We start from the raw sequence: 26,200 nt of genomic DNA, 5'->3' as shown, positions 1-26,200 counted from the left end.
CTGCCCCAACAAGCAAGGAGCCCCGGGCACCCCACAGCTGCCCATGGGGGCCCCGAGACACAGCACCCCTTGGCCTTGGGAGCCAGCACCAACTTTCAGATCACATCACCACCGGTAATCCATGTTTTTCTGATGATTTTTGAAGGGGTTTAGACATACTGACAGCTTCAACTCTTCCTTCTGATCAAGAGACCCCTGGGAAGAGGCGAAATCTCCTCCTGGAGAAGCACCTGGTCAGGAGGTCTCACGAAGCTGATCAGCATTTCTGCAGCTCAAGCTAGAGCAAGCTCAGAGCAGTGCAGTGAAGCTTTAACACATGAAGGCTTGTGTCAGTATAGCAAATGCAAAGCAAATTTTAGCTAAATAATACATTAAAATAAATAGTTTAATGAATGTAAAGAAACTGACTAAATGAACAGGCATTAGCTCCAGAGGTGGCCCTGGTGGAAACGCTTCTGCGGGACGACTCATCAGGGCAGGTGGGAGACAGCATGGACAAGCCTCCCTCCACCTCACCAGCGGAAACCACAGCTTCCCAGAAACTTCCCGCACTTTAGGTGCAACAAGCACTTCTTTTAGTAAGGGCCCACAGCGAAACGTCGGAGCTGCTCCACTGCCATCATTAAACCCAAAGTGGTTATAACCCTTCTGTGGGCAGAGGCACACTACCAGCACTGCATTTATGTTCCAGTGGCTTCACAAAGCCGTGGCCTGGCGCGCACGGAGAGAGCAGCAGGGCTGCAGCACGCGGCACTCTCGACAACGGCCCCAGGCTCGGTGCTCTGGACATCTCTCCGGTGGCACTAGCAAACCATGGATGGCAAGTGGGGAAATTATTCATTCCTTGCTCTTGTGCATCTGCAGCAAAATTTGGCTGGACAGACCTAAACAACTCAAGCCACATTCCAGCCTACTGAGAAGTTTGTGGCTTTCCTGTATTCACGTTGATGCTGGGACATTTGCATTGCAGCTGTGCCCTGGGGTGTTCACGGGGTCCCACAGCTGCTGGCTCCAGCACTCAGCACCCTGAGTTACTCAGGCTGCGCTCTCCACACCTGGGAACTACGTTTGAACCTGTTTGTAAACTTTCTATATGGCCAAAACTTTGGAAACTTAGTCCTGAAACTAGCTGGCTGAGTGGCCCTGCTACAACAACACGCAATTCAAACATCACAGAAATCAGGAGCAAAGACTAGGAGCTAAGGCAAAGTGCAAAGAGCAGCACCAACAAAAACATCAACTATGTTAGGAAGTGCATGTTTCTCAAATTTCAAGAGAACAGAGCCAGATGAAGGAATCGCATTTCAGACAGATACCGAGAATGAATCAATAATTCTCCAAGCACGTGTATTTTATTCTGGCACATACCTTAGTTTCAGAAAGCTACTTAGTCGGCGAGAGCCCAAGACATGAACTATCCCGTTCGGCTCTGTGTGCAGTGGGACCAGCAGAACATCAGGCCTGCAGACAGAGGCGGCCGTGCTGAGAGGCCACAGCCACAGCTCCACAGCGTCGCAGAGAAGACTCCAGCTTCACCCCACGCTACCACTGATGCCTGTCACCATAACCAGAACAGCTCTGGAGAAAACTCCACGCAGCACAAGCCTGGAAAGACCTACTTTGCTGGTCCTGAGAGCCCTATATAAATCTTAGTGTGGCTGAGAGCCCCAAGACCCACCAAGCTGACAGCACGGAGCTCTGGGAAGAGTTTGCAGAGGAGATCCAACGGCTGCAATGTTGTCCTCAGAAGCTCCCACTGTCTTCCTGCATCCTGCGGCACAAATATGCCGATTAGCCCGCAGCCTCCCACCCGGCCAGTCCTGTGCCAGCCACCCGCGGCTGCCGCGGGCCAGCTCAGGGCCGCACACAGCCCCAGGGAAACCGGCTGGGCGGCTGCTCCCAGCAGCGTGCAGCAGCCTGGGAAAATCACCGGTCCCACAGAAATCCCTCAGCCAGGCACATCAAGCACCTCGTCCTACCTTGCATGGTGCCACAACCTGAGCTGGCACCAGAGCCCACCTTAACCCCAGCCGAACCTGCACGCTGAGCTTCCAGGCTGGTGGAGGCTCCGCAGGCTTCAGAGCTGCCAACAGTAAAGACGGAGTCTCCCCCAGCCCGTGCTCACAGGGCACTTGGCACGACACGGCTTGCTAACCGGCAACGTCCATGCTACCCTTCCCAGCCTCACCCAACCACAACGGCGGAGGTGAGCTAGCGGAGAGCCTGGGAAGGAGGGCTGGTGTCAGGCTAATCCGACCCGCAGGAGCTCTGGGCAAGCAGGGCAAGAGTCACAATCCTGCGGTTTAATGTTGTTGGGCAGTAACCACCTAAACCTCCCCGGAGCCTGCAGCTTCGTCAACAGGTTGCAGCAGAACTTTTCTCTTTAAAGCGAGAGAGAAGGACAAACTGAGGAAACGCTGTAAGACGTGTGCCACTACTCTGATGTCCCTTAGCAGTAGGGAACCTCGCTCAGTGCCTGCTTCATGGGACTTCTCCTTCAGGAGAACTGCACCACAGCAGTTATTTCTTCAGCCTGAGAAGACAGCTTACTTCTGCAAGCGTAGATCTATCTTCCCAGCCAAAGAGGGAAGGTTTGTCACCTGTGCAAGTGTCTCTGTGCCGAATTGTCAAGGAAATGCCAGATCACCACTTGTCCCAGACTCACTGACATTTAAGAGGTAGAATACAACAGAAAGCTCAAATGGGTATGTGTGAGCTCCACTACATCCACCACACACTGGCAGGGGGTAAGACCCAAATGCTAACCCTTGGACAACCTTGCTACTACTGGCAAAAAACTGCCCTGCTTCCAAAAAGCAACAGCCGCCACAACCACCACGTGAGCAGCCACACTTTGGTTTTCATCACTCACACTCTGTCCAAGCACTGCCCCTTGGACTGGTTTTACTGCTCAAATGCAAATAAAAAGAGGTATGAACTTCAGACCTTTAAAGCCTCTAGAAATAACAACTTTCTAGTACAACCAACAGAGCGAGAAAGCACAGCGAGCACGGCAACGTGCGGCAGGAGAGAGGTGCGCTGCCAAGTTTAGTCATTTACAGACAACGAAGACAAACACAGGACTCTGCAACACGATGCTGTTTTTACTGTGCATGAGGCAGGCCTGCGTTTGCGGGTGGATTTATCTAGGTGCATGTTCCTGACCTACTTACTTCCACTTTTCAGCTGGGAAACCCACGAGCAAGGCTGCTCAGGCAGAGCAGTGAGCTTCCAGCCAGAGCTCAACTCTGTTATCCCACCGGCAGAACCGCTCCCAACATGATCCTCTCGGGTTCCCACCCCCCATCTCGCCATGCGGATGCTGTGTTATCACACTTCTTTCCCCTTCTTAACCTTGTGGCAATGATCAGATTTCTCTTCCACAATACTCCTCCGATTCTCCCCCGCAGTCTGTCACAACTGCATATTAAAAACCCCTCAGCTGCCAGCAATTCAGCCCTTTCCAAAACACCAGCGAACCCCCAAGGTCGGGTGACAGACAGCGATAGCAGATCCGAGATTAAGAATCAGTCTTCTGACCTTGTTACTGATGCACAGCTACACTTGCCTCCACAGCAATTTTCCATTAACACCTGCATCCTCTGCTGTTTTCAAACAGAAGACATGGCTGAAGATACGGGGGCCAGGACGAAGAGGGATGGAGGGACCTAGCTAGAGAAAGGTCTAGGCTTTATGGCGGCTAGAAGCACTCCTCAACTTGCATGTCAGACAAACTCGTTCTAAGGCAGCGACAACTGTAGGAACAAAAATAATTCAAGAAACGCTGCAGACAATGGCTGTCTCCTGATCTCGTGCTAGCTAGTAAGAAAGGCAACTTAATCCATAACTGCCTCCATCAGAAATTGTTATGGGAACCCCAACTGTTCACGTGCTCGTGTGTTTCTGCACCCAGAAAGATGGAGTGGCCTGAACAGTTTTGTCCAGCTTGGAAGCAGAGAGAAGCAATCACCAGCCCTCTCGCCCTTTAGAGGCGGAGAACGCAGCCCGCAGGTGGTACTTCCTCAGCGAGAAGCCCACTCGGGGTCTGCCCACTGCCCAGTGGTACCGACAGTCTCCTTCAGAGCAAACAGACCTGCCCTCTGCGAGCCGTGCGGGCAGCGGCAGGTACGCCAGAGCGGAGGCCCGTTTTCCCTGGCAGAGAGAGAGGCCTGAGGAGCAGCGCCTGTGTGGCTGATGCCAACGCAGACAGGCTGCCCCCACTGCAGCACAGCACCTCTGCCTCAGCCCCAGCCTCCCAGGCAGACAAAGAGCCTTCCTCCCTTCCTCGCCTGAGCAACTGTACAATGCTAAAACACCGGCAGGATTTTTCCATCTCCTTTCCTCTGGCAACCAGCTTGCACCCAGAGAGGCAGGGATTACAGAGCGTAACTTTTTAACCCAGTTGCTGGCACGGCAGGCGTGCCGCCTGCTTTAAAACTGGGGGGGAAGAGGAGGCTTTCGCCACCGCACTCCCCACCCTCGAACTGCGTCCAGCCCACTCCAGCGCCAAACGCTGATGAACTTTGCTTTAAGTGACAAACTTCACAAATTCACCTCGCCACCAGGAAATCAGGGGAAGGAGGAAGTGGTGGGTCACTCACTCAGCGGATCCCAGCACCTCAGGATGAAGGCACCACAAACCACGCTGCTTCTCCCTTTTTTTCTCATGCACTAAAGATCAGAGGACAAGGCTGAGGCTGAGACCAGCACTCAAGACCACAACCTCTCGAAGATGCGACGCGCCAAACTCAGCCAAACCCAGAGCAGGAGGCAGCCTGACGGGGCCTGTGCCCAGAGCCCTGGCACGGGCACTGCGGCTGGTCAGGACGTGGGGATGCGCCTCGTCCCAGGCCTGAGCCACTCAGGCTCTGATTTAAAGCAAGAGCAGCCGGCAAACAACTAGTTAAAACGCGTACTTTTCAGCTGAGATCTCGCACAAGCCACCTGCCCTTCCCAGGAAAACCCGAGTTCTTCCTTTTGAGCGTTTCCGAACGTGTCAATGGCTCCTGCATCCCAAACTTCCAGGATAACCCATCCCTCTCCTACCTACCGCAACACCCACAGCGCGGGCACCGCCGGCACCCTGCGCGGGGCTGCACACAACGCGCGCGGTGCCCGGTGCCCGTCCCCGTCCCCACCCCCGCAGCGGGAGCGGCCGCCGCAGCCCGCCCCGCGCCTGGCGCTACCAGCGCCGGTGGGACGCACCGGGCGAGCCCGGCCCCGCGGCTCCCCCGCCCCGGCCCGCACCCTCGAGGGGGCCGCGCCGCCGCTCCTCGCCGCCGCCGGCGGGGCCCGGGCCCGAGCAGCCGCGGGGACGCTGGGAGAGTGCGCGGGGCCCCGGAGCGGCCGCTCCCCCCCGGCGGCCGCGCGGTGGTGCGGCCCGGTGAAGGTGACCTTCACCGGGGCCCGGGGCTCCCCGCTTAGCCGGGACAGGCCTGGCCGGGACGGGACGGGCCACCGCACGGCGCGGCCGGTCCCCCGCCGCTTCCCCGGGCCCCTTCCCCCGGATCGGCCTCGTCGGGCCGGGACCGAGCCGCGGGAATCACGCGTCTCGGCCTCGCTGCGAGCGTCGCGGCCTCCAGCCCCGGCAGCCATCGCCTCCCTGGGGACGCGGCGGCCCCGGCGCGGGCTGCGCGGAGCCCCCTCGAGCCGCGGAGCGGGCGCCGGGCCCCGGCACGGCTTCCCCGCAAGAAACGGGGGGCCGCTGGGCCGGGGGCCTGACCGCGCAGCGGGGCCGGCGGGTCGGGCCCGGGCCGAGCCGGCGCGGTCTCTCCCGGCGGGACGAGCAGCCGGAGTTGGCCGAAGCACCCCGGTTCCCCGTCGCAGCCTCAGCGCCCGCTTCCCCGGCACCCCGCGACCGCCCCGGCGGGCCCCGCGCGCCCCGGCACCGGGAAAGGGGTGGCGGGCCGGTACCCCCGGGGTGGGCACCCCCGGGGCGGGCAGGCACCCCCCCCCTGGCGCCCGCAGGCCCGGCCCGGCCCGGCCCGGCCCAGCCCGCGCCCCCGCCGGAGGCCCCGGCCCCGCCGCCCCCTTACCGGAGCGCTGCTGCGTCTCCGCCGGCCTCCTGCCGCGCGGGCCCGGCTCCCGCTGCTCGCCGCCCTGCGCGGCGGCCGGCACGGCGGCCGGCGGCATCTCGTCCGCTTTGATGACCATGGGGCCGCCCGAGCCCCGCGCCCGCCCGCCAGCCGCGAAGGACAGCGCCGCTCCGGCCCCACGTGGTGCCGCGACCCCGCGCGCCGCTACGGCGCGCCGCCCGGGACCAACCTCCGCGCGGCGGCAACGCCTTAAAGGGGCAGCGCCGCGCAGCCGCCTCGCCCCGCGCGAACCGCCCCTGCAGGCGGCCGCCATGGGGCCGCGGGCAGGCCCCGCACCGGCCACGGGGGCGGGCTGCCGGCTCCCGGCTCGGCACGGCGCCAGGCGGGGGCACGGCCTGGGGAGGCCCCGCGGGCCCGGCGAAGGTCACCGGCTGCCGCAGCCGCTCGGTCCCGCCCGGCTGCCTGCGACCTTCCCGGAGGCCGCAAGGTCGCCCGGCCTGCCTCGGCCGCGGGCCCGGCACCCCCCTCGCGGCCCCGGGAGCCGGGGAGACCCGGCGGGGAAGGGCCGAGCCGGGGGCGCGGGGCCTTTGCACCCTGTCCCGCTGCCGCCGGAGCGCCGGGCCTGGCCCCGGCCCGCTGGGGTGTTCCCCAGAGCAGCGGGGAGCCGGGAAAGGCGGGCAGAAGACTGTAAAACCAGCCGTGCTCCCGAAGCTGGGGTCCCGGGGACGGGGGGCTGCAGGCGGAGGGGGGGCGGCGGGGTGAGCCCAGCTGTCGCGGGTGCGGGACGCGTGGAGGCTCCGGACACGCTCCGGAGCAGGGCCAGGCTGTGCACCCCTCGCTCCGGGACGGGGACGGCACCCGAGGCCCGGCAGCACTGGGAGACAAGGGATCCCGCCGGCCCCACGGGAGGCTCCGGGCGGTGGAGCAGGAGCCGGTCCTGGGGACGGAGGCAGAGGGGTTCGTGGTGTGGCTGGAGGTCCGGGGTGCCGGGGCAGGACAGGGCGACCCTCTGCAGGTTTCAATCTCTTTATTAAGAAAAAGGCAAGTTACGACGACTCCTAAAGTACAGCTCCGTACTCTGCTCTCTGGGCATTAACACGTCTGGAAAAGCACTTGGTTAAAAAGCAAAGTCGACATTAACATGGTCGCGGCGAATAATGGTGCCGTGTAGTAAAATGAACATTCAGATAAAGCAGAGCAGTGTCAAACCTTTGGCATCTGTCCCACCGCAGTGGCTCTCCCAGCACCAGCCACAGGCTTTTATTGTTCTCAGCTGAGCTTCGCAGACCCAGCCAAGGAGAATAGTTTTGCTCCGACAAAACCGCAGCTGCTCCAGGACTGGGGGGCTGTACCCAAGGGTGCTTCCCTCCCGTTCCCTCTGCCAGAGCCCTCCCTGGGGTCCCAGGCAGAGGTGTTGTCCCCACCGAGGGAGGCCTGTTACACCCTCAGCAAGGGCTGGGATGACGGTGACCTTCTGCGTGACCTTGAAACACCCAAGCAAATACAGATGGTGCCCGTCCCTGCAGGGCTGAGGTGCTGTGGCTTAGCACCTTACCTGCGTCCCCTGTTTTTCAGACATAGAAAGATTTGAGGGATTCCCATGGCCTGATAGTCTCATTCCTGCTCTAATTGCAAGGACAAGAAAGGGGATCTTTCGTGGAAGCCACAAGATCCATGAAATCTATCGGAGGACCAGGTGCCACTTGGGTCGGTGTTGGGTGCACCTCTCACACTCACACTGGCGCCTTTGCGACCCCGTTCCTGCCCGAGGGCGCGAGGGGAGGGAGGCTGGAATGAAGGGATCTGGTGCAGCGACACTGTCGCACTCCATGCCCCCCTGCCCACATGTGCCAGCCCTTCGTGCGGCTGCAGCGGCGTCACTGCAGGGCCAGCCCCGGGCAGCGCCGGCAGGGAGGGGAGAGGCAGAAGCCTGGCCTCCGGGAGCAACGGCAGCCTTGCCCAGCGAGGAGACGCGGCACTTCTGCCCTTGTGCTTTTATGGGCCGCGCTTGTCGATCCCAGGTTCCTCTTGCTCGCCCGGCCCTGGCACGCTGGCATTGCTGATCTTATCCACAGCGTGAGGCAGCCTACGGACGAAAGGGAGTTTTCTCTCCCCTCCTATCACGTTCCCCAGAGGAGTTGGCAGCCAGGCGCCGACAGTGCAAGAGGGCGACAAGAACAGACGTGCACCGAGGCGGCTGCAGCATCACTGCAGCGAGACTGGCTCGTCGGGGCGGCCACGAAGCGAGGGCTGGTGTTCCTGAAGAAGGGCAGGACGTCACGGTTTCACTGGGGCAGCAGGAGGCAGGGCACGAGGCTGCACATGGGGACCCCAACGTGTTTGCCTACGTCCCAAAAATGAAAGAATCCATCGGCATGCTGCTGATGGCTTCCCAGCAGGAGAGCGAGCCAGGCAGCGCTGCAGTGCTGCCACTCCTCTGCCTCCTGAGAGCTTGTTTTGGGGAACTCGTGCACGGAGACGCTCTGTGCAGAGCAGAGCAACCCCTGACCACTGCTGGCTCCTGCTCTCCAGCCATGTCAGGTGGGACATTTCTTGCTGCATCGCTTTCAGCTTTCCTGGGCATCCAGGAGAGACCACCCCTCCATGGCAGCTGCTCCTGTGTAATGCCCATCAGCTGTGCCCTGCGCCCAACCGCTGGCGCCATAAGGTGCTTTACAGAAAGCCTTGGGCTCTGCCTCAGGCAAAGCATCCCCAGGGCAGCTGGATGAGGCCTCGCTGGGCACAGGTCTCTGCGCAGTGCCGTGCAGCAGTGGGGAAGGTCGTGCAGCCTCCCAAGGGGGTTTTGGGAGCAGCTGCACTATTCAGGCCCTCGCAACGGCACCCTCGCAGCAGGGACGGGAAGGTGCAGCCGGGAGTGCTTACATTAGCCCCAGCAAACACATTCAGAAAATATGGCTTTTTAATTAACAGGGTCAAGAAGGAGAACTTCCCAACCGTTCTGCCCCGGGTTAAAGTAAGTCCAGGGGAGCGTGTGCCAAGTCGCCAGGACTGGCTCTGCTTCCCGGTGCCACTGGCTCTGGCACAGGTGCAGCCACAGCGAGTGGCGCAAACACATCTCCTTGCGACTCGCCGCTCACCCCGCGCCTGCTGCGAGGTTGGACAATTTGAGACATCGCTTTCTCAGGGACCATTAGGAAAAATAATAATAATAAGGAAACGAGAGAATAGGAAACCCAACACATCAAATCCATCAGCCTCTGCAGAGCTGCGGAACGAAGGGGGTGCAGAGGAGAGGTGCCCGGCTGCTGGTCTGTAGGTAGAAAGCTCTCAGCACGTTGTGTTTTGCTCACGTAAGACATTGTTTAACAGCCGAGCGTTATTGCTATGCATCCGCTTCCAGCCTAAGCACGAAGCTTTACGAGCCGACATTAAACATCGCTTGTTCCATACAAAGCACGTAGGTGTCGGCAGCCACACTCCGTGGTCTGCGCGTGCCAGGGATCCGGCGCAGGTCCAAGTTGTGTGCACCCTCCAGCCCTGGCACCCACAGACCCCTGTTACACCTTACAGGCTAAGGGGGGGGCTGTATGAGCCCCCCGCCCAGGGAGAGGGGGGCAGGCACTGCCCGGGCTCCTGCCGCTCCCCGGGGCTCGCCGTGGCTAACAGCAGCCTACTCATTAAAAAATAGGAACGCTGTCTTTTTGTCCTTTTTTTTTTTGATCACTTCGATCTCTTCGATCATTTTATATAAATACAAAGATTAAAATAATTTATCTCAACATCATTTCTATTACAATCATACAGTGTTTTCCCTTCAAAACAAGTGCATGTGTGTATATATATATATATAAGTGTATATATAGTATCTCTAGAGCTTCCCTCCCCCCCAAGAAAAGCAGCAGTGACTGAAGCAGGTACAGCGCGCAGGAGCTGATCCTTCCCGCTCCAAGGCAAGGGTGCCCAGGGAAAAGCACAGGGCTCGCCCCGACAGCTCATTTCCAAGCACACTGCACTGGCACGAAGGGGAAGCCCGGGGTGCTCCCTCTCCATCCCTTTGGGAACAACCCCCCTCGCCGCCGGCAGCTCTGCCTGCACAGCCAAGGGCTGCGGGGCTCAGGGCCTGCCCAGCTGCCCGCAAACCCCAGGGAGCACCAGGAGGAGGGAGACGCAATCAGGGGACCGGAAATGAGACCAACTCCTTGAGCAAGCTGCTAATTAGTGGTGAAGGGGAAAGGATCCTGCAGCTCAGACAGGGTTGCTTCATTTACATACTAGGCACTAAAAATGATGATTGCTAGGAAGGTATTTACACAGAAAAAGGGTCATACCTCTCCCTCCCCTTCTCAATGCTCACGTCAGTCTTGAACATCATGATGTTATCAAGCATTTTGTAATAAAAATGCAACATACTCTATCGGGATTGTCTGGGAGGGAGAGGGGAGAGCAGCTGTGCACGCCACAGCTAAAGGAACGCCCGAACAGCGCAGAGACACGTGTCACCCTCGTTCATGCCAAAAGAGAACAGAGACAAATCCTCAGCAGAACCTCTCTGAACCTGTGAGAAACAGCGATTTCCAAAGGCCAAATGGCACCTTGCCTGCGTGACACCACCGGGAACCGGGCGGCCGCGACGCTGCACCCCCTGGTGCTGCCTGTGCGACGCAGCACAAGCTGCCCCGTGCTGCCCCGGGGGTGGGCGACAGCAGGACCCGAAGCACCCCCTTCCCACCCCCAAGCCAGGGTCTGGGCAGAGCCTGCCCCAAACCCCTTTGCAATGGGAAACAGGTGGAAAGCATCCCATAGCCCTACCAAGAGCCAGACTCAGGGCTTTTCTCCCTTGTGCAACTGTACCCCAGTGCTCATACCCAGCCCGGCGCTGCCAACGCACCACATGCTGCCCCTGCACCCCCATCTGCCCTGGGAAGGCAGTTCGGGCACGCAATGCTTTGCAGCTTTGCAGACAGGGCATGTGAGTGCCCCGTCCAGGCTCTTTGCAGCTTTCCACAGGTGGATCGGAGCTGCCGCAGGCTCTGCCGGGCTCTGCACTCCTGAGGCAGTGGCTCCCAACGTGTCTGGGGCTGCAAAAACTTCCCCTTAGGGCTTTGCCTTCGCCCCAGGAGCCGCACACCTCTGCAGGGTGCCAGCCAAGTGCCCGCTCCCCTGCTTGGGGATCCTGCCCAGGCACAGTTTTGCTGCACTTCCCAAACTTCAGTATGTGTTAGAGACCACGGTAGCAGCTGGGGAGTGGGGGGCCCCAGCCCTCGGGGGTGTCCTGGGGAGCAGGAGGGGTCTTGCCCTCCAAAGCCTGACTATTCACATCACAGAAAAGGTACAAAAGCTGCTAATTTCTGTCCTGCTAGTGCAGCTCATACGCTTGGGGTTTGTTTTCACTGAAGGGCTGGCCTGGGGGCTGCTGCTGAGAATCTCGTAAAAGCATTTTAATATAGTATATAAATACTGAACTACAAAAATAGACACCTCTGACTGCATGGGCACGCTGCGGCTGAGCTTGGGCAGGCTAAGCCCAACTGGTCTACGAGGGCGACATTTCGGAAGAGGTTTCAAATTGAATTGGAAGGAAACAGGATCTGATCGCAGCCCACGGCTTCCTCCCGCCCGCGCCAGCCACGGAGGCAGCGGGGGTCCTGCCGGAGGTGGCCGGGCAGGACAGTGACCGCGGGCAGCAGCCAGGGCTTCTGGCTGGACATCGGTGCCCCAGGACACCCACACGGCTGGGCCAGCCAGGGCTGGTGGCCAAACCACCGGGGCGAGACCTGCCCCTCTGCACTGCCCAGAGCAGCACAGGTCCCACCAGCACCCGAGCAACGAGATTTTCCCCCTGCCGGCCGTGGGAGCCTTTCTCTCCTCTCCATTTCTGCTGTTTCAAAACACCCAGGGAACAGATGTGTAAAGCTGCTGGTTTGGTTTGAAGACTGGGCACGGCTGCCCTGGCGGGGCAAGGGCTGCATGCTGTACGGCCGCTGTGCCAGGAGTGACTGGGAGGTGGCAGGAGAGGATGGAGGGCCCAGCGGCGGCGCAGCCCTGGGGGATGCGGCAAGGGACATGGATGAAGTGGCTTTTCCAGCTTCTGCTCCTCGTGGAAGCTAAGCCTGGGGCTGGTTTGGCCCCAGCAGGGTTGCTGTGCATGGTGGTGCACCATCGCTCGCCGTCAGCGCCGCGCTCCTGACGTGGCTGCTCAAGTCGTCCGGCAGAAACCCAGACATGGCTGTGGACGTGACCGAGAACTGAAATGCTGGTGCCAAGATGAGACCTGCCCAGTGCAGGGGCCGCGCGTCGCAGCCCTGCTCCAGCGGCACGGCGAGCAAGGCTGCAGCACGCAGGGCACGGCTGCGGCGGGCGAGGAGCCACGTGGGGGGCCCGGCAGGGCTGGCACTCGAGGCTCACAGCCAGCTGCCTTGTCCAAATCCAGCCTGTAAATGTCACGGGGGGAAATCTGTGTTAGAGACAGCCGAACCGCAGGGCAGAGCGGGCCTGGGACCTGGCTGGCACAGCTGCACCGTCCCCGTGGACCGGGGATCCCTCCTGAATCCCTGGGACCGACCGTCATTCAGCCACCTGCGCCCCGGAGGACCTTCCTGCTGATGCCTGGGACCCTCCAGCCCAGTCCCGGTACCGGCGATGCCCAGGGCTGGAGGCTCAGCTGAGCTCATCCCGCTGTGCCGAGCCGTGTGCCGCACGGCCATCGCTTGCTGCTGCACACCCACCTTTGGCCAGGGCAGCAGCAAGAGGAAGATCTTCTCATCCCAGGAATGCTAATTTTCTTATTCTCTCTTTTCTTCACTCCTTGGAAGCTCTGGACTCAGCCGTTTCCCCTCCACAGACCCCGTGCTGGGTTGCCCGCCTGCCCCGCGGCGCTGCCAACGGCACCCCCGGCTCAGACCCTTTGGGCAAGGGGGATCCTCCCCGGCTGCCTGCGGGCAGGAGGTGCGAGCAGGGCATCCGCTTTCCTCTGCCCCTTCCCCTCCGAGGGGACCAGGGAAAGCAGCCTCGGCCGGCGCCCACCCCGGTGTCACGGGGCTCAGGCCCTCCCAGCCAGACAGGCCATGCCGCCCCCTCACCACCTACTCCCGTGCCCAGGGAGCACCTTGGGGGCCAGACCCCTGCCTCTTGCCGGGCTCACTCTTGGCTGACCTGGCCCTGGCCACTGGCTCCTGTGTGGGTTGCCGAGGGGCCCTCTGTGCCCGGGGGGTCGTGGTGGCACCAGCTGTGCCGCGGGCCTGGGCAGGGGGCTCCGGTGGCGGGTGCTGCGGGGCGTGCGGCCGCGCCGCATAGAGGAAGAGAGCCGGGTCGGGCATGGCATCGTGCTCGTCCTGCGCGGGGTCCCTGGGGTGGGCGCCGTCCCCGGGTGGGCGCCGGGGGTGCGCCCTGTGGCCGCGGCGCCGGGGCCTGCCCTCGGCCGGGGTGCCGGGGGGGGGCTGCTCCGGGGGCGGCCGCCCACTCGCCCGGGGGCCCGGCAGCCGCTGGGCAGTGGCGTGCAGCTGGAGGGAGAGGTAGGCGGCCGCCTCCGTCTGCTTCTGCAGCTCGGTGTCGAGGATGGTGACGCGGTGGCTCCGCCGCTTCAGCTCCTCCAGGAACCGGCGCTCCTTGTTGCGGAGGCTGGACCGCAGCGCGGCCACCAGCGTCTCCTTGTGCCGCAGCTCCTTGCGCAGCTCCAGGTTGTCCTTCTCCTTCTCCTGCAGCTGGGCCTCCATCGCCCGGCACTTCTCCTCCAGCTCCCGGTCCAGGACGTCTGTGGGGGGGAAGGCACAGAAAACAGTCGGAGGGGGCAGCAGGGGCTCAGCCCACCGCTCCCGGCAGGTCCCCGCGCGCTCCTGATGCGATGGTGAGGGCATGTGGATGCGGCTGCCAGCTGCTCCGTGGGCCAGTGGGTCCCGGCAGTGCCCCCAAGGCTGCTCAGGTGCCTTTGGGAGCTGGGGGTGCCAAACTGCTCCCTGCCAGCACGGGAGCCCGTCCGCACTCAGCACAGGCTGGGAACCCCGCCAGCCCCACGCTGCGGTGCTGCGCGCACGGCGCGATGCGTAACACCCCAACGCGCGGCTGGAAGCAAAGGCGGTTTTGGAGGAGGGTGTCGTTGCCATGGAATCTGCTGCCTCTGCCTCGCTGCAGCCTCCAGCTGCAGTTTTAAGGTTTCCCTTACGAACTAGTTCTTCACCCTAAAAGTGACTCTGAGCGCGTGCAGAGGGCACGGGGGAGCAGACGGGCTGGGAGAGAAAAGGACATGTCGGCAGAGAAACCCTCAGCCCAATTTAGTGGGGACCGTTGACCTCAAGCCATGCGACTCCCCAGCCTGATTAGTGAGGATGGAGATGCTAATCCAGGATTACGGAGGAGCCGGGCTCTGCTCAGCACGGAAGGAACATCCACTCCAGCCCGGGGAGCGAGGAGGGGGCTCTGGGGGAGCCCTGCCCTGGCTGCCGGCTCCTGCACCCCGACCTCGGTGCCGCCCACCCAGGCGCGCTCCCGCTGCAATCACCTCCGTGTCTCACCCTGCCATTTGTGACTGCTCTACAGCCTCAGCTCCTCCACGGCTTCTGCAGGGGAAAAATCCTTCATAACGACATCGTAAGGCAGGCGGTTGCACCCACTAATTATTACATGAGCGGCATTTGACGAGCAATCATATGACGGCATCTTAAATTAGGTGGTTGCCCCATAAACATGGCAAATGTGATCGGGCTCTTCGTAGGCTGTTAAAAGGATGAAGGATGGGCAGAGACCCATGGGTGGGATTCGCTGCAAACTGGGAGCACCACATTACCCCGGAGCTGCCCATGGCACCGAGTGACGAGCACCCTGACGGCCCCGGTGAGAGCGGCCCTGCCCTGCCCTGGCACCACCAGCCCCGGCTCTGGTGCCCTTAGCCATCAGGTCACCGCCATGTGCCAGCACCGAGAGATGCCAGAGCCCTGTGCCATGCTGGTCTGGCAGATGTCCCGCCGGTGCTGCAGCCCCGGGACGGGGGAATTGCTGTCTGTTTCCAGGTACCTCCAGCACCGTCTGCCCATCCCGGGGGGATGAGGCGGCTTTTGGGCTCTCCAGCTGGGCAGGGCCGCCTGTCCCAGCCCCAGGGCTGCCCAGGAGGGGCTGCGGGACACGGGCCGGTGGCCGAGGGGACAGTGCGTTGTGAAATGCCTTTGGAGCAGCTCCCTGCTGCTGGGCCCAGGTCTGGGATGGTGCCTACAGCTTGTAGGCATTTTTCATGCACCAAGACTTTTCTCCTTCTTATTTTGGAAAGTGAAAGACTATTTTGTGGGTGAAACTGGCTGTTTGATGAACCAAAGGTGCTGGGAGATTTGCTGAATCAGGGTCTGAATTGCAATCGGTTAGGGGGGCTGGGGGGGGCTGGTAACATCCTCCTGGCTTTTCCCTGGGCTGTGGGGTTCATGGGCTTCGCGACCCACCCCGGGGTCTGTGAGCGGCTCCGGGGTCTGTGTCAGGGCTTTAGCGCAGCCACCCAGCGGTGCCGGCTTCCACGCACCAAACCGCCCTCGGTGGATGTGCCGGCCGGCTTCCCCCACAGCCCTGCCCTCAGCCCGGCTGTCCCCGGCAGACAAAGTCCACATCCCCCCCCGGGTGCCCCGACGGGCCCCTCCAGCTGCAGCCTCATCGGGCAGTGTCCCCCCTCCTTATCTTATCTCGTACACAAACCCGTGCTCTTACCTTGCTGGCGGGCTTCCAGCTCTTTTATTTCCAGGTCATGGGTGAGCTCTGGAAGAGAAACCAAACAGGCGTGAGAAGGAGCGTCCCACCCGCCCCGCGCTCCCTGGGCCTCCCCCCACGCCCTGGCGGGGCTGCCGGGCACTGGCAATCACCGTAGCACTGCCGCTGCCCGGCCCGCGGCGCCAGCGTGGCCATCGCGGAGCACCAGCTGAGCCAGAACCAGATGATTCTGGCAACTTGTATGTTACGAAGCAGCCCCGAGGTCTGACATCTGCCACGGTGCTTGTCCCTGCGACGCGGCCAAGGGGGTGCTGGCAGATCCTGCCCCATGGCACGGGGAGAGCCGCCGTTTCTCCAGCAATGCTTTTTCTTTTTCCCAGAGAGTTGCTGAACCATTTTTGGTGCTTTAAATCAGGACAAAGAGCAGAGCAACAGACTGAAAAGAGACCAAAGTGTAAGCTGCCACCCAAAGTATTTCATAATTTACAGCTTCCAGGCTGACCTCTGCCTCTGCACGTGATGCGAGCAGGACGGCCGCATCCCTGCATGACGTGCCCACCGAAGGATGCTGCCCTGCTCTGGGAACGATGGGTGCCTTCAGAATCCTCTCTCAGCCTGCCACCCAGCGCAGCCTGGTGCTGCACGTATCTCCCTGCGCAGAGCGGGGCAAGGCAGCAGCAGCGCTGGAGAGGAGCTGCTGTTTGCAGGATGTGGCCCCAGCCTCCCAAGGCCGGCTCCACAGGGCTGCTGGATACAGACGTCCCACCGCGGGACATGGGCTGCAGAACTCAGGCACCGCAAAGTGCCCCTGCAACTGTCCCATCTCCCACTGCTGCGGGCCCAGGACAGGGTGGCAGTGCAGTGTGTCCGGGGTCCGGTGCAGGCAGCCGTGGGCAGAGCTGCCCCATGCCAATGCTGCACCAGGAGCAGCAGCAGCATGGGCAGCGTCCCGCGGGGATGAGCCCACTGCGGGGCTGCATCTCCTGCCTGCTCAGCCCCAACATGCTGCCCGCTCTCTGCCCAGCCCTGGGCTACAAAACCAGCTGACACAGGGCAGCGAGGGAGGGAGCTCAGGGACTTTCTGGAGTTCACTCTACCCTGCACACCTTTACAATCTCTTCTGAGTTCATTATCACAGCCCACCAAACCGACAGCACCTCTGGAGACGGCAGCAGCAGCATTTAGTTGTTTTGGGGCTTTTTTTTATCTGAAAATGAGTTCAAATGGTTAATCTTTGCCCTACATTTTTCTTTTAATCTGCTTTCATGTTGACTCTAATCCTCATCACTGCCATCCTTCTGAAACGAAACGCTTGGCTCAGGCTGCGCTGCCCGTCTGTCTTGGAAAACAAATCTGTAGTGAGAAGGCAGAAGTAACCGAGAACGTAATGCAGTTTCTGGAAAGCTTTCAGCGCTCCCGACTGCCCCATTGGAAATCAATGGCAACTGTGTTATTTTTCTGAAGCTGAAATAATAGGTTTGGAGTCTCAGATATATTCCAAATGAAAGCTAAAGCAGTCACCCATTTCCAAAGAAGGCATGCCCTGCTGAGGGAGTGCAGGGCTGGAGGGGGATGCATGACCCAGGGTCCCTGCGTCTGCGCTGGAGCCACAGGGCTTGGTGGGAACCTGTCCTGGTACCGTCCCCATGACCCCCCGAGGGGCAAACCCAGGGAAGAGCACCCCGCAGGGCCCTCGGGCACCCCTGGCCTCTGCAAGACGGATCCAGCCACTCGCACTTCTGTACCTGCCTTCCCTGCTGCCCGCCCGGCTGCAGCCAGCTCCCAGCAGCTCTGCTGCTCAGCCCCGCTGCGTCCGGGGGTCCCTGCGCACGGCAGGGACGGGGCCCCGCCGGGCCATGCACTCCAACATGCCTGGTGCAGGATGCAGCTGAGGGGGGGCTTTGTATTCCCTGCCGTGGGCTGGGACATGCTGGTCTGTATTCCCTGCCATGCGCTGGGACACACTGGTCTGTATTCCCTGCCATGGGCAAGGGCAGCAAAACTGGGGATTTAGTTACTTGAAGAAGGGCCCTTCTGAACATGGCTGTTCCGCTGTTGGATCCAGCCTGGATCCGAAGGCACTGGGCTGCTGCGTGCCCCCCCTGCGATTCCCCTGGCTCGGCTCCCCCTGGGATCAGACATTCCCTCCGTCCGTGCAGGTTCTGGCACCTGGAAAGTGCCGCGGCTGCTGCTGCTGCGAGCGGATGGAGCTTCTCAGGCTGGGTAGGCGGCAGCTGAGAAAGAGCTGTGCAGGAGGGTGGGCACTGCCAACGGGGATGTCTCGGGGAGACGAGTCTAAGGTCTGGAACAGCAGCTCCAGGGCAGCCGGCGCAGCTCCGCAGGGCCACGACAGGACAGGGCTGACTTACCAACCCCACATGCCTCCCGCAAACAGCCCACCAGACTGTGCCCACCACCACTGCACTCGAACCACCAGCAAAGTCTCCTTACAACCAGTCAGGGGGTTTGCCCCCGGCGCTGCAACAGGAAAGGCATTGCACCATCACACACCTCGCAGACCAGGACGTGACTTGTCCGGTCAAACAGCGCTGGCGCTTGGTGGTGCTGGGAAGAGGAGATCACTGATAACCAACTGTGCCACGGGCTCATTTCTGCCCCTGGGGGCTCAGAACCCCCCAGCCTGAACTAGGCACGAGAACTCCTCTGTCTCACCTACCTGGAGAGGCCGTAGATGAAGCCACTAAAACAATGAAACAGAAAAGCAAAAGCTCGGAAAGGGTAGGGAAAAACAGAGACTCCCACCAATGCAGACATGTCTTTGTTTCCCAGGAATCAGGGAGCACGAGGAGGCTGGAAGACAAGGAGTAATTAGCTGTGGCTGAATTATTGATGAGAGCGATGGGACAAGTCGGAGCGAGTTTCAGCGGCGGGCAGGAGGCTGGGGAGCCACCGCTCCTGCGGGACTGGCTGAAGGGGAGGGCGGCATTGCCGCGGCGGGGCCACGGGCTGGGGCTGGTGGCTGTGTGCCCCACAGCCAGGCAGGTCCCCAAGCCCCACACCGGGCTCGTGGCTGCGCTTCCCAGGGACTGGAGTGGGGCAGACCCCAGCTGGGTGCAGCAGGGGCTGCCATGACCCTGGGAGCTGCGTGGCCCCTTCCCGAGGGGCTCCTGGTGATGGCCCCGAGCTCCAGCAAGGCTGGGAGGCTGTGGTCTCTGTGCCAGCGGCTGCCGAGGATGCCGGGCAGGACCCTCCCCAGAGCAGGGAGCAGCCTGGGCCGGGGGAATGAGGCGCTGCCGCTGCCGGCATTAGCGCTCATCCAGCACCGCCGCGGTAAGGCACGGTAAGGGGTTACCAACGCCTGTGCCAGTGCCAGGCTGCTCTGGGCCGCAGGAAGGGACAGATTTCATCACTCTGTGTGCAAGAGAATAGAGAGTAACAAAATATGAACAAGAAAATGACATTTCCTCCTATTCTCAAAGTGGTCTCACACGTCCCATTACTGACGGCGTTCAGCTCTCTTCTTTCCCACTGGCATCTGGGAGAAATGACGGACTACTTTCACATTTTAATGATCAAAATACCTTCGCAGACACAGAACACAGGAGGAAAAGGCAGGACAACCTTGCTGGCTAATGCTGGGTTTTTCCTTTTCCTTACACCAGTGAATCCCTCAGGCAGCGACTTCTGCAGCCAAACTACTGCACGGTGCGGGAACACGCAGCCGCGGAGAGTGCTGAGCTACCGGGGCTAATCCTCGTCCAGAAAAACACACGGAGAGGGTTTTAATGATGGATTATCACACAGACTCCTGTCTTATCACCCACCCGGCCAGCTGATGCCCAGAAAAAAAATCACTCTGGTTCTTCAGTGTTGCAGCTGGAGGAAGCTGCTGGCAGCCATTCGCAGAGGAGCGATTTCAGAGCGTTCGACCTGCATCAGATTTGGCGGCCACACAGCATGGTCCAGGGAGAGGCTGGTGGCACCGGGGCCAGGGGTGCAAGCGGGAGGCTGAAGGGGATGGAGATGCCCCGATCTCACACCAAGCAGGGCTCCCTGCAGCTCAGCGCTCGCCTCCTCTGCGTCCTGCCGAACGCCAGCGCGACTGGCCCCAAGCCCCAGGGTGCCAGCAGGAGCTTTCCTGCCCAAGGTGCTCCGTGGGCACACAGCTCCCACACGCCACGGCCACCCCAGCGCTCACCTGAGCAGTGCTTCTGCAGGCGGAGGATCTCCAGGTGCAGGTCATGGAGCAGCTCCATCTGCTCCTTCTTCAGGAAAGCGATGTGCCGCTGCACGCTCTGGATCTGGTGCTCCAGGGACACGGTCTCCATCGCAACCAAATTCACGGTCCAGGCCTGCAGGGAGCAGAGGTGGCTCGTGATCAGACACGCGGCAGCACGCCGGGCTGCTGCGCCCGGTCCCCAGCGCCCTTGCGAGGGGCAGAACCTGCCGGGTGCCAAGCAGGTGCTGGCTCTCGCCTACCCGTTCCGCGGGGACGTGGCTGCAGGTGAAGCAGCTCTGCTCAGCAGATCCCCGGGGAACGGCCCCCAGTCATCCTGCCGGCTCCCATCCTGCCTGCGCGGGGCCGGGAGGCTGAGGGGCTGCACGCGCAGACAACGCTGCCGCATGGGCCCTGGCATCGGAACGGCTCGTTTCTATTTTGGATTCGGCCCTAGGAAATGTTCTGTCGCTGAGCAGGATTACATCTGGGACAGGATCGCTCCCCGCAGTCCCCAGGTGGGAGTTGCACCAGAGACGATTTTGGCTCTCGCTCGACGAGCCACGTATTACGAAACAGCAACTGCAGCGAGAGATCTAACACAGAAAAACCCAGTATGCTCCATGGAACTCGACCGGTGTTACGTGGCGAGGGGAGTCATGTTGTCTTCCGGAAGGAGAACCGTTTTCCCTGGGAATTCGCCTGGCAGACAAGAGCCGCTGTCAGCGCTGCGCCGGGCGGCCCTGCCCGCGCTGGGGTCCATCGCCTGCCTGTGCCACTGCACCGGGGGGATAAAAATAAACCCCTGAAAGAACCTTAATCCTGGGAAATACCATTCCGTACGAACGTGGAATCCATCCTTGCTCCCTGCACACAGGCCAGGAGGAGGGGAAGCTACGGCAAACCGCGGTGACGGCGGGGAGATGTTGTGCCCACAAGCCTGAGGGATGGCGTGCGCCGTCCTGTCCCTGGGAAGCTGCTTCTGTTCCCTCCTCTGTTCACGTACGACTTCAGTTTTCCTTCTGTAGAAACTTCAAAACTGAGTGCGCGTGTTGGCTGACGCCTGCCGCGCGCTCGGCTCGGTAACGTAGTGCATTTTGAGATAATTCCCGCAACCTAAATCGAACCGAACCGCATTTCAGCTCGATTCCACAGTAAGCAATCTTGGCAGTGCCCGAGTTCAAAGCTTTGCTCTTGCCAACCCTGCTCTAGATTCGTGAAATCCTTAAAGTCAGGTCTCCTGTTTCATGAAAGGGGAGGGGGGTGCAGCGAGGCTCCAGCAGTAATGGGTTCGGGGGTTCCTGCCGTGCCCCGCTGCTGTGGCATCGCCCCACAGCTGGCCCCAGCCCACCCCCACTGGGGTAACGGGGAATGGCTTTGGCCTATATGGTGGATTGTCACTGGATTTTTTCACGTCCCAGGGAGCCAAAATGATGGCAAAATAATGAAATTATTGCCAGAGAGGCCAAAATAATGACATTTTGAGTTTCAGGATGGCTCTGCTATTCAGGGAATGAAATGCTCCGAACATTCACCCCTGAATGCAATGCGAAAGCCGGTGTGGTACATAGAAACAACAAATACAAAGGTCCTGCTTCTCATCTAAGGTGCTCTTTGTGGGAGGGATGATTTATCCCAGCTTAAAGCTTCCCTGTGGAGCAATGTCACACCAGCGAGAACGGCCCTGGCTCAGCCTAGTCCTGCCTGGCAGAACGTGAGGGGGGTACGCTCCGTGCAGAGAAACCACGGGCATTCCCAGGAGCCCCAGGGATTTGTAGTCTCTCAATGTTTGGCATTTTAAAATGGAACCAGGGAAAAAAAATAATAATCTAGCTCTAGACTTGACTTCCCCATTGTTCCTATTCTTCCAAGTGGCAAGGTGATGATTTTTAAGTCTTGTAAGTCACCCAGCCTTTCCTGGCGGCACCATCATTAATAGACGAGAGCGGGCAGTGATGGGCATTCGTTAAAGGTGAGGAGGGTAATTTGCTTGTGCCAGTGCAACACCTGTGGAAGTTATCTGGCATCTGCCATAGGCTATGAACACAAATCCTACTACAGCATATACCCTCCTGCCAGCCCTGGCTGGCAGCGGGGAGAACGCGATGTGCCGGGCACTGGAGCAGCTTCTTGACGGGAGTTGTGGCACCTCATCTCGGGAAACGGCAGAAAGTAGGTTGGACGAAGCCCGGGGGATACGTAGTGCTATTTTCAAGCACTTTGTTCTGTCTAGTTGAAATGTCTTTAGTAGAACTGGCTGCAAATTTTCCATTGAACTTTCCCTCCTCCCTTTAAGTGGGAAATTACCCTTTTTTACCAATGAAAATGTTTTCCTTTAAAAATAAATAGTTGATAAATATCAAGCTGTAAAGAAAGTCAAAGCAAAAAATTCTGGAATTGAGATCTGTTTGTTGTCTCTGATTTGGAAGGTTAAAAGCCTGAATGACTTACTGGGGGGAGGAGGTCTGTTTTCGGCATTGCTATGGGAAATCCTTAGTGGGTTTGGACCAGCTTTGCCTATCCAACCTGACTTCCACCGTGTTCCTTGAGAAACAGCTCTCAGCTTGTGGCAGGAACGTCAGAGGTATCGTGTCTGGGGGACAGCTTCTCCTTTTGCCCATGGATGAAACTCCTGTCAGCACTACCGACACCACGGTGGGCAGGGGCAGGGTCTGGGTCTGAGGCAGGGGCTGCCTTCGCAGGCGAACGGGGACATCGCTGGTGCCTGAGAGCAGAGACGGGGGGATCTCTCCCGGGGCTCTTGTGCCCCTTGCAACGGGAGCCTGGGGGTGGCACCAGCCCCACATGTGAAGGGAGGAAGGAGCCATTCCACTGTGCAGCCAACACACAGCTCGGTGTCACAGGTGTTGATGCAAGAGCCAAGAGCTGCTAACGAAGCTGCAGTTTGGTCATGAGGTTTCAGCAGCATCTGTAAGCGGCCGGAGAGTCTCTGATGCGACCAGAAGGCAGCGGATGGAGCCTTTGCCGCGGCTGTGTCCATCCGTTACCCTAATGGGTTTCAGAACTGAACTCTCAACAACTGGTATCTTCCTTCCTTTGCTTCTGAAGTCAAGTGGAGATGGCAACAGCATTTTGAGCCTTTATTTTGATGCCTTCGGTCATTTCACACAGCAAAATCGCTTGGGAGGTGCTGGGAGTTAATACGGATTAGCTGCCGGTGCTGGCTGACTTAACGCTTTCTGGGGCCGTTGCATCTCCCAGCTGGTGACACCAAAGCTCCCAATGTCGAGGGCTTCAAAGCACCCAGCAAGTGCTGATGACTGTACTTCTATGGGGTGAAGGACAGTGGGAACCTTCAGCCTGTGTCAGAGGCACGAGAGCCAAGGCAGAGTGCTGAGGGCTGTCCCTCCCAGGGGTGCTAAGCACCAGCTCCCCTCGCCCCGGCCTCAGGAGCGCAGCTCCCAAAGGACGGTTGGACTGTGGCGAGCAGCCATGGCGCTGGAAGTGACCCTACCCCAATCCCTCCCTTGCTGCTGTAGTGGTCACTTTGCTTTTCCAGACTAGTTTGGACTTGCCAAAGCAAGTGGTGGTGGAAGCCTCCACAGTGACCACATACTCTGTGGTGTTGAGGAGTCATGTACAAGGTTACAACTCTAGAAAACAACATCATTCAGAATAAAAGCCAGCCAAGGGTAAGTGATAGTCCCCTTCAGCTTGAAGGATGCTCTGTGCCCTTGTGCTTCTGGTACCTGTACACACACACACGCTCAGAGAGCTGGAACGGCGGCGGCAATCGGCTGGACAGGGATTCTTGCCCCTATTCAAAGGTGACACAGTGCGAGCCGGCCCCTTCTCCCTGCAGAGCTGCGGCTGAACGCTGCCTCCAGCTTGGGAGACTGGACATCCAAGGGGCTTTGCTCCACCACCAAGAGCTTTCCAGGAACAAGTTTCCCCTGCTGACGGTGCAAGGTTTTGAGCACAGGACTCCCAGGCCTCTTCTCGGAGGGGTAGGACAGCCCTTAGCAGCGCACTTGGGACCAGAGCTTTAGCTTTAAAAACGCACTTTTAATATCTTAATCCTGAACTGCAAATTTACTCAGAGAGACCGCGAAAGCTGAGCTGGTAAAGTGCTGGATAAGTAAGAGGAGGTTTCTGGACTGCTGAGCACAAGCAGTTCATGGGAGTCCCTGTGAGCGCAACCCACCAATGTGAACATGGAAGGGTTATTCACCAGGAATAGGTGAGCATGCTCCGGAACAGGCCTTGGAGAGCTGCTCCCCACAGAAAAAGCTTCCCTGCTGTGCTCGGCCACCCTCTGCCCACGCTGCCCCTGCCCGGTCCCTCGGCAGAGGCTCTCCAAGCCCGGGCCATGGGCTGGCTCCTGGCCATGGCACTGGCGTGGGGTGCAGTGGCGCTGGGCTCCGTCCCCTACAGTTCCCCGCGCTGGTGATGGTGGGCACAGCCTCGACTGCTGAGCCTTCCTGTGGGCCTGCCCCCACCTCTGCAACATTTTTTTTCCCCTCGCTCCTTATCGTTCCATCATGCGACTGTAGTCTGTGGGACAAACACGTTGGGAGTCCTGATCTCAGCTGAGTGTTCCAAAGTGCTGTCAGGAGACCTCAGTGAGATTTGCAATTTTATCTCCATTTATCAGAATTCTTCTTTCTCCCAGAACAAAATGACTGAAGCAACCTCTTGCAGTAGCTACAATGACCGATTTAGTTGCAAGTCTACCAAGAACTGATTTCCTTTGCACAGGCAGCTTGTTTGAGAATGTGCTTCCAAGGCGAAACTACTGAAGTCTGTTAATTAATGCCAATCAGAATCCCGAAATTTTGACCTCAGTTCCTGATGATGCACTTCAAAGGCAGATACAGTATTGCATGTACACATCTCAGCACAAACACCGTCGCATCGAGATCCAGCCCTTATTCGCGTAATCATCTTTCCCCATAAATGGCAAATTAACCGGGAGTCAGAGGGCACAAACAAGGTTTGCAGGAACAGGTCAATAATTTGTCCTGCTGTGGTTGCCAGCAACCCCCTCTCCATCACATTAAAACATACGCAGGAATAAACACTGGCACATATTAGAAATCTATACTGCTTAGCATTTACGATCTCAGAGAACACCAGCACAAACTTTGCAACAATGCCACGAAGCAAGTACGTCTTCAAATGCAAGGAAAATAAGGCAGCAGGAAGCTGAGGAACTTGCAGAAGGTCACAGAGTTGTGTCAATGCCAGGAATAGAAACTAGAGGTGAAATCCAGGCCTTGGGAAAGTCAGTGGGAAACCTTCCTTGATCTCAGCAGCGGGAGAATTACACTCCGAGTCCTATTTGCTACTCATTGTCTACCAGTATCTATTTAAAGATAAAATCAATACAAACGCTGATCATAAATGATTGTGTTTTCTCGCAATTCTCTAAACACAACTGCCCGACTAACAGCCAAAGCTGAAGCTTGTCATTTGGTTGCAGATGCTGAAAGCAAGACCGTGTTTTCTCCTGCTGGCTCCGGGGGAATTAGCTACGGATTCAGCTCTCCATCGGGAGCAAAATTCAGCCCACCATCAACGGATTGAATCAACCATCATCTTAAGTGGGTGATCCCCGTGGTGCCATCCTGCACTTCGGGAATTTCGGAGCAACGCTTTCTGGTCCCCAGCTGAGTCCTTCTACAGACACTTAACTCTGTAGCTGCCAGCGCAACCAGGCAGAGCCTCGCCGTGCTCGGAACCGCTCTCTGCAGCAGGAGGAGAAACGAGCCTGCGGTGGTTGCACCGGGCGAAGCAAGTCCCGGGACAGGCAGGAGAAGGGCTGCGGGCAACTTCGGGAGGGCCAGTCCCCGCGCAGCGCCGGAGACCCTTCCCGGGGCCGGTCCCTGCTCGCTCCGCCGCCCGGCTGCGCGTCCCCTCGGGTCCCCGCGCCAGCGCCCGCACCCCCGCAGGCAGCTCCGCGTTGCCGCCCCGGGCGCCGCCGCCCGCCGGGGCCGCTCTCCCGGCCCGGGGGCGCCGCCGAGCCCGCGCCGCGGCCGCCGCCCCCCGCGCCTCGCCCCGCCGCCCCGGTCCCTTACCTCGGGGGAGCGGCGGGGCCCCGCGGGGCGCCCGCTGGGCGTCATGGGGCGGCGGCGGCGGCGGGGCCGGGGCCGGGGCCGGGGCCGCGCCGGGCTCCCGCGCTGCCCGCGCTGCCTGCGGCGGCCCCGCCTCGCCCGGCCCGGCCCGGCCCCGCCGCCCGCCGGCAGCCGCGCCGTAAACAGGCGGCAACGTGACCGGAACTGGGGAGCTCCGCCGGGGCGAGGCGCGGGCGGGCGGGGAGCGGGGCCGCGCCGGGAGCCGGGCCGAGGCGGGCGCCTGCGGGGCGCGGCGGCTGCGGCAGCAGCGG

General features: G+C 60.1%; 2 protein-coding genes across 2 annotated transcripts in view; both read right to left on the bottom strand.

Moving 5' to 3' along the window:
* CLUH (CLUH binding protein of NUMT mRNA) overlaps positions 1-6,049 on the bottom strand; it is a 37,622-nt gene extending 31,573 nt beyond the window's left edge. The window contains exon 1 of the mRNA XM_086624723.1: positions 6,036-6,049. The gene's annotated coding sequence lies outside the window, so the exon portion shown is untranslated. The remainder of the gene's footprint in view (positions 1-6,035) is intronic.
* A 7,029-nt stretch (positions 6,050-13,078) lies between these two features.
* Positions 13,079-25,937, bottom strand: CCDC92B (coiled-coil domain containing 92B). The gene is made up of 4 exons (XM_086624819.1): positions 25,893-25,937; positions 19,837-19,990; positions 15,678-15,725; positions 13,079-13,746 (listed from the first exon to the last, which is right to left on the bottom strand). The coding sequence occupies exons 1-4, from the start codon at positions 25,935-25,937 to the stop codon at positions 13,079-13,081; spliced, it is 915 nt and encodes a 304-aa protein (XP_086480945.1).
* Positions 25,938-26,200: the final 263 nt, after the last annotated feature.

Source organism: Tauraco erythrolophus, chromosome 21, assembly GCF_009769465.1.
Source record: "Tauraco erythrolophus isolate bTauEry1 chromosome 21, bTauEry1.pri, whole genome shotgun sequence".
Classification (NCBI taxonomy): domain Eukaryota; kingdom Metazoa; phylum Chordata; class Aves; order Musophagiformes; family Musophagidae; genus Tauraco; species Tauraco erythrolophus.
This window is presented reverse-complemented; position numbering and strand designations above follow the sequence as displayed.

Coding starts and splice junctions, on each gene's coding strand:
- CCDC92B (XM_086624819.1), bottom strand. CDS start 25,937: ATGACGCCCAGCGGGCGCCCCGCGGGGCCCCGCCGCTCCCCCGAG. Junction 19,991..25,892: donor GGCCCCGCCGCTCCCCCGAG/GTAAGGGACCGG, acceptor TGCTCCCTGCAG/GCCTGGACCGTGAATTTGGT. Junction 13,747..15,677: donor GCTGGAAGCCCGCCAGCAAG/GTAAGAGCACGG, acceptor TCCCCCCCACAG/ACGTCCTGGACCGGGAGCTG.